Below are 12063 nucleotides of genomic sequence, written 5' to 3'. Positions count from 1 at the left end.
TTGTGAGTGCCACCCAGGTGCAGTAGATGCTTCAGGCGATGACCGCTATTCTTCAGGGGTAGAGCAGGCGTCCCACTGTGACACCAGCCAAGGTTGAGCAGGAGCGTGTGAGCGCCTTTCTTAAGGACTTCCGACAGCACGATCCTCCACGTTTCTGGGGCGAGCCTGGCCCTACTACAGCAGAGATATGGTGCTCTGAGGTGGAGAAGATATTTGACACCATGAGATGTACGACCCAGCAACGAGTCCCATTAGCTGTATTCCTTCTCCAGGGTAAGGCTCAGCATTGGTGGGCATCTATAGCCCGATCTGTAGCGGTCGATTTCGAGTGGACCTGGGAGGACTTTGTAGACCGGTTTGACCGGAAGTTCTTTCCCGAGCATGTGCGCCAGTAACGCGCATTAGAGTTTGAGACTTTGGTCCAGGGAGACATGACGGTGTCCTAGTATGAGGCATGTTTCATCGCGCTGTCGAGATTCGCGACCTATCTTGTTGATAATGAGGGGCGGAAGGCCCACCGTTTTGAGAACAGTTTGCGTCCTGCCCTCAGGAGTCGTGTGATCAGACACATGCTTCCGACATTTGAGTAGATCGTGGAGAGAGCACAGATTTAAGAGTCAGATTGGGCCAGTTTGACCAGTTTGCAGAGAGCCTGTGACCTGAGGGGAGATCAAAAGAGGAAGGAGCCCTCCAATAGCTCCCAGCTGCAGCAGCATCGTTTATAGCAACGACACATGACCCGCCCAGCATTCTGAGCCCCAGCAGTACCCCCAGCACCACCTTTGGGACCGTTCGCAGGTACTTGCTTTGGATGCGGTAGGACAGGACATCGCGTGCACGATTGTCCCCATTCGCAGTAGCAACAGCCGAGGGCATCGCATCCACCTCCGCGACAGCCATCATAGCATCAACAGCTGAGGGCACCATATTAGCCTCCGTGACAGCCCCCACAATAGCAGCAGCGACCGCAGCACCAGCCTTTGGGACCTCTCCCGTAGCAGCAGAGACCTCAGATTGGACCTGCACCTCCCCAGCAGGCCCAGGGCAGATTTTATGCCCCTCAACAGGATCCTCAGTCATCAGGAGCAGTCGTCGACTATTCGTGTGCCTTGGCCCCTACACCGTCTTGCTAGATTGCTCATGAATGCATCTTGAGAGTTAGAGCTTGAGGTTCGTGGGTGTTATCCCCATCCCTTAGGTGTTTGATTATGATGATATCTTGTGTTTTGACTATATATGATGTTATGTTCCCTATTTCCTTATGAGTTATGGTTAGTTGCGATGATGGTGTAAATTTCGAGGATAAAATTTTTATTAGGTGGGGAGAGCTATAAGACCCGTATCTTAGCCCATACTGTTCTGTCAACTCCCGCGATCCTTCCTTTCGAATTTCGGTAACCCATAACCGATAATCGACGTTTGTGCGCGACCCTAAGTCGTATCTTGTAAAGTTGAGTCGGTTTAATCAAAGACTTGTAACAGTGCGACTGCATCGTCGCCGTGGTTCCAACGCCGTGACTCACGCACCGATGCGATACCCTTGTTGGAAGATGTGAGCTGGCATTTATTTCAAAGAAAACACCGCGCGTTGCAATCCCAAGAGAATCTCTACAACATGTCTTATCAAATCAATCAATCAATCAATCCATCACCTCATGTCAAGTACAAGAGCACTCATGCTTTCTTTCTCCACAAGTTAAGCAACCACCAAAGTCAACTCATCACTCAACTCACCCATCACTCACCTCACATCCATCACTCCATCACCCATCACTCTCTCTCTCCTTACATTCTCTCTCTCTCTCTCTACACAATTTCCAAGCAACCAAAGAGAGAAAAATGGACGTCCAAGCCATCCCAAGTGAAAAAAAATAATTTTGGTGGCCCACCTTTCCATCCCAAAAATCCATCATCCTAGCCTTTCATTTCTCATCCTCTCCATCAAAGTGAAGCACAAGGAGATTGGCATTCCAACGGACTGAGAAGATCGAACGGTGGGTGCTTCTATAGGTTAAATTTCATTGTTTTGATGGTGGGCCAAGTGAGGCCTATCGATTGATGATATGGATCTTACTTTGGACCCTTGGTGTGGCCGATGGACCACTTTGATTCTCATGATCATTCCATGATGGGGCCATTCTCCATGGACCCCATCATGATGTTTATTTTTCCTTGCATTATAAGAGGTCATCTAAACCGTTCATTTTGGGTGGAGAAGGATCTCCACCGTTAACCTTCGATTTGATGGGCCCACAAGTAATGGGACCCACTTGATGTATGATTGAATGCAAGGGAGGGCCCATAGTGCTGGGGTCCCTCCATCACACGCATCCCACTCTATTTCTCTCTCTCTCTCTCTCTCTCTCTTTTCCTTTTTGTGATGATATGGTTGTGTGGCCCGCTTGGATGGACCCCACCATGAAGCATGTAGTTGGTCCAAGCCATTTGTAGGTGGGGCCTACTTTATATTTATGTTGTATCCACATCATCCGTGCATTTGGTGGCCCACCTGAGCAGGGCCCACCTTAAATGCATGTGTTGTGGCCAAGCCATCCAGCGTCTAGAGACGCTGGTCGTCAAATGAAAACCAAAATATTAGCTTGGTTCAAGCCTTCGAGTGGGCTGCTCATGTAGACCCCACCTTGTTGTATAAGTTTAATCCATGCTGTCCATTTCATTCCCAAGCTTATTCTAGGCGTTGAGTCGAAAAATAAAGTCAATCCGACTTTTTGGTGGGCCATAACTTAGAAAACAGTGGTTTTCATCGTTAAAACGCACTCTGATCTTTCTACACCCCCAAAACATATTGAATATTGGACTTGTTTGATCGGTCTTGAGCTATGGAATCCAATGGGTGGAGTGGATTTTTCGGATAAGGGCCCCACATATGAAAAACCACAAAAAAACGTGATTTCAAAAAAAAACCATATCTACAGCAGCCCTGCCACTGACATCCTGCGGACATGCAGCAGGCGCTGCTGCACTGCTACGCTAGGGACAGACGGGCTGGGACCTAGGTCCCAGCAGTGGGCCCCACCATGATGTGTCTTGTACATCCACACCATGCATTGGTGGACCCCTTAGGCCAGTGAGCCCCCCTCCAAAATCAGCTGTATACACGGCTCAGGTGGCCCACATCATTGGAAACAGTGGTGTTTGAACGGCTGCCATTGAAACCATTTTTGTGGTCCAGAAGTTTTGGAACATTATGAAATTTGTATTTCCTATTCAGCCAGGTCCGGGCAACCTTATCAACGGATTGGATGGCATATAAACCTTATGGTGGGCCCCACATGGGCCCCACTTACAAGTGGATTGGCGGGCGCACGCACACAACAGCGTAATAGTTGCTGTGTTGACGTCTCCTGGCCTTCCAAGCCATGTGGGCCCCATGCACAAGGTATGTACTATATCTATGCCATCCATCCTAATGGGACCCCCCCCCCCCCCCATTATGCATATGTTGCATCCAAACCGTCCAATCATTTTGAAAGCTCATTTTATGGCATGAGCTAAAGAACGAGTCAGATCTAAAGTTCAAGTGGACCCCACTATATAAAATAGTGGACAGTGACCTCCACCATTCAAACTTCTTAGGAGCCATAGCAGTCTCCACTCAAGCTTATATTTTTGTTTTCAATTCATCTATCATTATGTTAATTTATGAATAGGTTGGTTCTCAAAATACCTCACGGAAGGCCACACCATCCGGCCATTGATTAGGTGGACCACACTATAGAAAACAGTGGGTTTGACCATCCACCATTAAAACCCCTTTCAGGTCAGTGTGACCTTGTGATTAGATTGGATGGGAAATAAACGTTATCGTGGGCCTTGGGAATTTTAATGGTGGAAATCATTATCACCACTCATCTTGGGTATGTCCCATTTGATATATATAAGGGCCATTTCAGGAGGCCCACCTTGATGTATTTGTGGCCCGTTGTTGAGGCCCACCTTGACATTTATAAGGCCCATTTGAGGAGGCCCACCTTGATGTAGTTATGGCGCATCTATTTAGGCCCACCTTGATATATAAGAGGCCCATGTTGTAGGGCCCATTTGATGTATTGGAGGCCCACGGGTTATGGCCCATTGCAATGTACATAAGGCCCATTGGTGCGGCCCATTGATGTGACCCACTTGATGAATATAAGGCCCATGTGATATGGCCCATTTGATGTATTTATGGCCCAATGGGATGTACCTAAGGTCCATTGCAATGTGTGATCCCAACATGGTTTATGTAATGGTGTTTACGATGGGCTATGCCTAGGGAACAATGATGGTTTGATGCCCACATTGTGAGTACAATGTTGGTTAAATGTCCGCATTATAACTCTCCTTAAGGTGCATTGATAGGCCCATACTTGTTGTGTGTAGGCCGTCTAGGCCCATCTGCATTGTAAGGATAGTTCACAACTTTATAACATGCTTAGTATAGCTCCATGATTAATGCCCATACACATCATATGTATGCTTGATATGAGGAATGTTTGATCATAGCATAAGCCGTTGGGCTGAAACATTTACAAGACTCCTTATGAGATGGAGTGCCCCACATGATCGCGTGGTAGGAGCAGGATTGCTGCATTATTGTACAGTGTGACTCATGCATCTCGCATATGTGTGACTTGATCACTGCACGCCCTAGCGACATCAAGGTCGTGACCTCCACAGACACATCGTGGATGGTCGTATCGGATACCAGAATATTGGTTCTAGCATTGTGGGCACTTAGAATGTCCTTGGGTGAAAATCTCAGAACCTTTTTGGTACCAGGAGTTGCTCCAACGTCTAGATCGAGTGGATACACGAATGTCCGAGTGCCGAATACCAGTAGGCGGAGTCTCCAACTGTGTCGTGGTCGGTTGGAAGGGGGTATGGCCTTATCCGCCCGAGTGAGGGGGCTATAAGCTAGGTTGAGTTTGACCAGCTCGCAAATGAGTCCGCTATCGACGAGCCGGGTAGGTATTAACAGACTGTTGATTAGGTGGATAGTGTGGTCTCTTCCACTTGCTTGGCTGTGCAGCTAGGGAGGAGGCAGTCAGTGTGAGTGTATTAGACCTCGGTGATATCCAAAGAGGAACTATACTAATATGTGTACTTGATGAGTACTGACACACTTGCTTTGTATCTCGCATATGACATTTTGCTACAGAGGCCTCGCATCGCATGGCCTTGGTATGGCCAATAGCATTCATGCCTTGCATTACATAGTTTTGGTATAGCTGATAGCATTCATGGACTTACCTGCATATCTTTGCATTACTCTGATATTATATACTTGATACTCGCCTTACACACACTTTCACCACCATCTAAGCTTTCTATAAGCTTATGCACGATAGATGTGTGCAGGTGGCATTAGGTTGCAGTGGCATTGAGCTTGGAGCGTGCAGCCGAGCTTCTGGAGTTTCTTTTACTTTCATTATATTGTATTTCCCTTTCATATGCATTGTACTTAAAGTTTTGATATAGTGGATATATGGTGATGTTGTTTTGTGACTTGGTTCTGCTTGTGGTTATGCTCCATTACAATAAAAAATTCATAATGAAAATCCTCCTTGTAGAATCCTAGGATCAGAACCTGGCGTATGGGCGCTAGGAGCTAAGAATGGGGTACTATGGAGGTTGTCGGCGCTGGATTCGGCGATCAGAAATTTTGTGAGCCTGATTTTCGAGTTTGGGGCGTGACAAGGTTGCAACAGCATGGAGCTTGGAGCATATAGCTGACTTCTGGAACTTGATTTTGACATTTGTATTTCTCTTTCAGCATTGTATTCAAATGTTTATATTAGTGGGTATGTGATGATGATGTTGCCTTTGTGATTTGGGTATACTTGTGGTTATGCTTCTTACGAGATTAATGTACGTTAGAAAATCCTCCTTGTAGCATCCCAGGATCGGAACTTGGCATATGGACGCTGGGAGCCGAAAATGGGGTACTGTGGAGGCTGTCAGCACCGGGTTCGTCGATCGGGATTCCTGTGAATCCGATTTCCGGGTTTGGGGCGTGACAGCAGTGGAGATGGAAACACCATCAAATTTGGAATTGTTCCCCGCTTTCCAATTTTCCCATATAACAAAAGCTGGGATAAGCCCAAGAAGAAACGAAATCCTTTTGAAGGGGAGAGGTCTAAACTACCACCAATGAAACCAGTCCTGGATGAAGATATGGTGAGCGAGGGAGATCTCGAAAAAATTGGGAACCATCTTCCAAATATTCGAGGCCAAACCCCCCAATAGAAAGAGGTGTTGCAAAAATTCAGTGAAGGGCGTACCTCCTGGGCCTGCCCCGTAGCAGACGCACTTAGAAACCAAAGAAATCCCTTTCTTCTGAATACTTTCCTCCACCAGCAGGGCCCCCTGAAGCAGCTTCGACAAGAAAATCGAGACCTTTGGGGGAATTTTAAGGTGCCAAACTCTTTTTTCCCAATCTTTCTTTTGCCTATGGTGTTTGTCAACATCCCAGGCAGTCCTAATAGAGAAGTTCTCAATAAGATCAAATGGCTAGATTAGACAATCATCAATCGCAGTCGTGCAGAATCCGTTGAGGGATATATGGACTTGGATCCAACCCAGAAGCTCCACAGGGGAGTTCGGCAAGATCCCCTCTTTCCCAATCTAGTCGGCCACCTGTAGGGCCCTCTAATTAAGCAGAATATGCAAGGAGGGCAGCGATCCCAAAGAGCCCAAACTCGACCAATTGCTGTCCCACAGGTTGATGTGCCCCCGCCCCACCTGCCAAAGGACGTTCTTCTCCACCACAAGAAATAAGTCCACCAAACGCTTCCAAAGAGGAGAGGCTCCCACCAAGAACCTTCTGGAGTTACTTACAGGTCTGTCAGCCCCATATTTCGCTTGCATAAATCCTGCCCAAAGCCTACTCCCTTCACCAAACCTTATAACCCAAGCCAGCTTCAAATGAAAGGCCTTCATCACATCCAGAATTTTCTTGATTCCGAGACCCTGCCTCTTACTTAGGAAATGCAACCGCATCCCATTTTCTCTAATGAATCTTCTTATTCTCTTCCTACCATCCCCAAAAGAAATTTGCAAAGCATGCCTCCAACCGGTTGAGCACTTTCTTTGGGACTACAGTAGCAGCAAGAGTATGAATTGAGATACCACAAAGGACAGCCGAAATAAGCGTTAGCCTGCCCACCTGAGAAATAACTTTGGCTTTCCACCCTTGAATTTTGGAAGCCACCTTGTCAACTATCGGGCCAAAAAGACTAGTGATGAGCCTCTCGAAGTAATCGGCACTCCCAAATAAATGAGATTGGAGGAGGGGCCAAGGCTCAGACTTTTCTCTATACTCCTTTTCCTCGCAGAGGACATCTTAGGAGAGCAATAGAATGCACTTTTCCTCAAATTTATTTTCTAGCCTGACACTAGCTAAAAAGTCAAACGGAAAGAGCGGACTGCGTCGAGGGATTTTTGGGATCCATTTAGCAAAAAGGGAGGGTATCATCAGCGTACAAGAGGTGCGTGACCTGCTTGCACTCCCTTTTCAGCTTAAAAGGCAGGCACAACCTGTCCTTAACTAATCTGGAAAAACCCCTACTAAGAACTTTGGCTGTAAGAATAAATAAACTGGGGGAGAGAGGGTTGCCTTGCCTCAGCCCGTAAGAAGATTAGAAGAAATCGCAACTTTCGCTGTTCACCAATACAAAAAACCAGTTGTTATTCCAACAGGATTCCACCAACTTGACCTAGCTGGGGCAAAAATCGAAGCTAAGGAGGACCTGCTTTAGAAAGCTCTAATCCACCCTATCATAGGCCTTCTTCATATTAAGCTTTAGGACTAGATTCCCCCCCTAACCTTTCTGTCGAGGTCCCTAAACATCTCTTGACAAAGGGCGATGTTTTCAGCAATAGATCGACCTTTAACAAAGGCCCCTTGCTCGCTAGAAATCATCCTAGGGAGAATGGAGCTGAGCCTAGAAACGATGATTTTTGCGTAGATTTTATAAACCACGTTGCATAAGCTTATGGGCCGGAAGTCGGTGAAGGATTTCGCCCCCTGAGATTTTGGGACTAGACAAATAAGGGTGGATGTGAATCCTTTGGGCAGCCCGCTTCCTTGGAAAAATTCCTCAACGGCCCTGAAAATGTCATGATGTTCTAGCAGCCCTTGTAGAAAGCACCTGAAAACCCATCAGGGCCAGGGGCACCATCTACAGAAAGGGAGAAAACCGATTCTCTAACTTCCTCAAGGGAGGGAGCCCTCATTAGATCATTATTATCTTAATCGGTAACCAAAGATGGGATGTGCTAAAGCAAACCACTAAGAGCCTCTAAAGGAGACTCAGACGTCCCCGAGGAGAGCTGCTCTTTCATAAAACCCTCAGCTTCAGCCTTGATCACAGCTAGAACGTAGGATTTCTCCCCAGACGCTAGTTGAATTTGTTGGATTGTGGACCGTCTCGCTCTCTCGGTAGCGGCTAGATGGAAGAACTTTGTGTTTTGGTGGCCCTCGGCCAGCCAGCTGTTGTAAGATTTTTGTTTCTAGAAAATCTCCTCGGCTAGCTCCCGAAAAGTGACCTTTTACCTGGCCCTAGTAAGATCTTCTTGGCTAATAGCTGAGAGGGGCGATTAAGCCTGGGATTCCAATAGGGCCAGCTCCTTTTTTGCCTCTTTGATATTCCTGAAAACATCCCCAAAAACATCTCTATTCCAAACTCTTAATTACACTTTGAGCTTCTTGATTTTCAGCAAAAGGTTGAAAATGGGCTGGTCTGAGTACTGCTGATTCCAGACGCCTTCTACTAGCTGCAAAAAGGATTTGTCCAAGAGCCGCATCCGCTGGAAACAAAAGGGCCTAGGGACGAAAACAGTTGGGGAAGGGAAGGTCAGCAGAATCAGAGAGTGGTCTGAATTCGGCCTAGGAAGATGGTTGACTTGGAAACCTCGAAAGGTTTGGATCCACCCAACGTTGCAAAGGACCCTATCTAGCCTGGCCCAAACTCTGGTGCTCCCAGCGTGGTTGTTACACCATGTGAAACGGTTCCCAGAGAAACCCGCATCCAATAGCCCGGCCTTATTAATAGCCTCTTGGAACTCCGTGGAGCTAGCTTGATCTTGGCTTCTATTCCCTAACCTCCCTGAGGAATCTAGCACTGCATTGAAATCGCCACAAACAGCTCAAGGCTCATTTGTACTGGAGGCAAGGGATTCCAAAGATTCCCATAGAAACCTTTGGTTGAACCTGGAACATATAAAATAAACAAAGGAGTGATGGCAGGGAGAAGCAGAGTTGGATAGAGAGACACGAATGGAGATAATTTGGTTAGTCATTCCAATAACAGAAATAGGAAGATCCCCTCTATGGAAGATCCAAATCTTACCCCCAAAGTCTACATTGGAGATGAAAACATGAAAACCAAGCTTTAAACCGATACCCACCCTCTTCCTATTGGAAGCCATTGGCTCCAGGATGGCGACTATAGCAGGTTTATGCTCACGGATAATTCTAATAGTAGAGCGAACCGTGGCCACATTGGCCACACCACGAGCATTCTAGGAAAGAAGACTATCCATCAGAAATATTTCCTAAGAAAATAGCCCTCTTTCATAGCTTTTGGAGTTTCTCCTTCCACTTGTCTGACCCTGAACAGAACCCTTCTTCCTTCCTGTGAGATCTGACACCTTGACCATGGCCAAAATCAGGTGAAAAATCCCGTGATGAGGAAATAAATGGCTGAGGGAAAGGGGTCCTATCTGAAGCCCTAACTGCAGCTTCCTTCTCAGCACCATGGCTGGTGCTGTCTCTGAACTGCGAAGACCTTGATGCCTGAGAAAGCCCCTCCCCTATTAGAGCATCCTTGTTCCAGCGTTCCTCCTGCCTTCTGAAAGTATGGGCCCCTGTATCACTCTGAGGGAGGTGATAAGAGGATAGATCTATCGATAAGTCCAGTTGACGGTAGACCGAAATGAAGCCATCAGTGAGCCCCTTATGAGGTGGATAGGATCCTACCGATCCCAAATGGTCCGAAGGGGTGGGCCTAGGGGAATCACCCCCTCCCCAATCCTCCTCCTGCTCCTTGCTCTCAACTGGGGAAACAGGGGAATGATCAGCAGATCTGCAGTCCCCCTGATATGTTGCCCTGATACATCAAGGATGGCCCCAATTAGGGTGTAATCCGTCCCAGAAATGTTGAGGCAGGGGGTGGAAAACATAACATCTTGATATGGGAGCACATTTAAATGTAAATTAGGAGAGTTTCACACCTAAGAGGGAAGCTGGGGTCCCCCGAGCTTTGTGAGGTTGGGCTGATGGTTCTCCTGCTGCATATTTGTGGCCAGGTGATATTCCAGGAGAAGAGGCAGCTGATGCCCTCCCTATAATTCCTCATCTCTTTACTCGGTAGTGCAGGCCCCATTTGTGTCCTCAACTCCTGGTTGTTTCGACGGGGGCTGCCTGTGGGATGGGTGGATACCCTCTAATTGATATGTCCCCAGCAATGCATTTTCGCAAGCACCTTCGCTGCACAAGCCACCCTCATAGTTGTTCTTAGCAAACCTATTAACCACCCAATCTTTGGTCCGCACGGCCCCAAACTTGGTATTTTGCTGCCTATCTTCCCTTTCCCCGGAATGGCCATCCCCGGAGGATTTTTCTAGTGTGGCTTGGATCTGGAATGAAGTCTCTCCTGCAACTAACGTTTGGGACTCCAAGCATCGAGGAACCACCTGCAGCTAGACTTTCACCCTAGCGAATTTCTGGAAAATCCCAAATGTAGAGGATGTATCGATCTGAACCACTTCACTGTAGGTCCTTCCCAGATCCCTAATCACCGATTCAAACGAGGCATGAGCTAGGATCCCAAAGAGATGAATCCAGACCTCTTCCTGCTGTTGGTATATCTCCAGCGACCATGGGAGCACTCCCACCCTCCAAAAGGAGGAATCACCCACGAAATCCGTCTGTTCAGCTTTAGTCTTGAAAATTATGAGAAACCTGTAGTCGTCAATCCTTGCAACATCAATAGTAGAGGCCTTGAATCTGGATCCCCTGAAACTGTCAATCAGATGGAGAATAGAAATCATTCAATTACCTGAGTCTCCCACTAGCCCAAGTTGAAGCTCTAGGAGTTTCCTAGCAACACCCTCTGGGTCTGCCGTGACACTCCTAGCAACTAAGTGGGGTCTTTTCATCTGGGCTGGAGGCTTCTCCCAGCCCCTGTGGGAGACCACTGGGCACTTGTTGGGGAGTTTTCCTTCCTCACTATTTCCAGCTTGGAGATTAGCCCCCTGGGTCTGGACCCCTGAAGAATCCGGACGTCGATGGGATTTGGGCCTTGCCTCCTTCACTGCGACTGTTCTCCCATTAATCTTCTTCCCATCCAACACCCTTATTGCTGCATGAGCATTGTCTTCGTACATGAAACAGATGAAGGCGTAACCCCTAGATTTGCTGGTTCCAGGGAAATGGGGAAGAAAGACCTCGGCAATCCTCTCATGTCTTTGGAAGATTTTGAAAATGTCTTCTATGGAGTAGGAAAATGGAAGGTTCCCCACAAACAGGGTCTTCCGATTTTCGGCATCTTCCCTACTCTTCTTTCTCGAGGGGGCCCGACCCCTCATGAAACCGTAGGACGCTCCTTTTCTCTAGACGCTCCTTTCTCCAGACGCTTCTTTTTCGAGAACCAAAATCTTCTCTACTGGGTCCTTGCTCTTGCTCTGTCCCTTGATTCCTAACTTCAAGGTTTAAGTTCATATTCTCACGTTCATGATGCATAAAATTTACCGGTGGTGCTGAATTTTGCACGTCTTGTATATGAATATATTCAGGATATCTGAAATCTACAGGTATCGGTGAATTTCGCATGTTCTAGATTGGGCTAAGGATTAGAACAAATGGTGTATTTCGTCGTAAAAGAAGTGTCTGTGGCACTAGCTAAGCTGGTAGTACAGGTGACAGATTCCCAACAGAACTAGTATCAACTTCCTGCTGATGTGCAACAAGTGCTCTTTCGGCAAACAAATTAAGCCACCAAATAGTTTATACTCTTGGTATGGCTGATCATTCACTTCTTAAAGGCTTCAGTCTAAGCT

General features: G+C 47.1%; 1 protein-coding gene across 1 annotated transcript; it reads right to left on the bottom strand.

Moving 5' to 3' along the window:
• Positions 1–9577: 9577 nt before the first annotated feature.
• LOC131224228 (uncharacterized) lies at positions 9578–11592 on the bottom strand. The gene is made up of 2 exons (XM_058219764.1): positions 11064–11592; positions 9578–10059 (listed from the first exon to the last, which is right to left on the bottom strand). Exons 1-2 carry the CDS (start codon positions 11590–11592, stop codon positions 9578–9580), a joined length of 1011 nt encoding a protein of 336 aa, XP_058075747.1.
• Positions 11593–12063: the final 471 nt, after the last annotated feature.

Source organism: Magnolia sinica, chromosome 13, assembly GCF_029962835.1.
Source record: "Magnolia sinica isolate HGM2019 chromosome 13, MsV1, whole genome shotgun sequence".
Taxonomy (NCBI): Eukaryota; Viridiplantae; Streptophyta; class Magnoliopsida; order Magnoliales; family Magnoliaceae; genus Magnolia; species Magnolia sinica.
The sequence above is the reverse complement of the archived record's forward strand: the minus strand, read 5'-3'. Positions and strand labels throughout refer to the sequence as shown.

What these genes read in the sequence shown, in the direction of transcription:
- LOC131224228 (XM_058219764.1), bottom strand. Translation starts at nt 11,592, where the DNA reads ATGAGGGGTCGGGCCCCCTCGAGAAAGAAGAGTAGGGAAGATGCCGAA. An exon ending in TGGGCTAGTGGGAGACTCAG is followed by an intron (nt 10,060 to 11,063) that starts GTAATTGAATGA and finishes CTGTTTCCCCAG; the next exon opens with TTGAGAGCAAGGAGCAGGAG.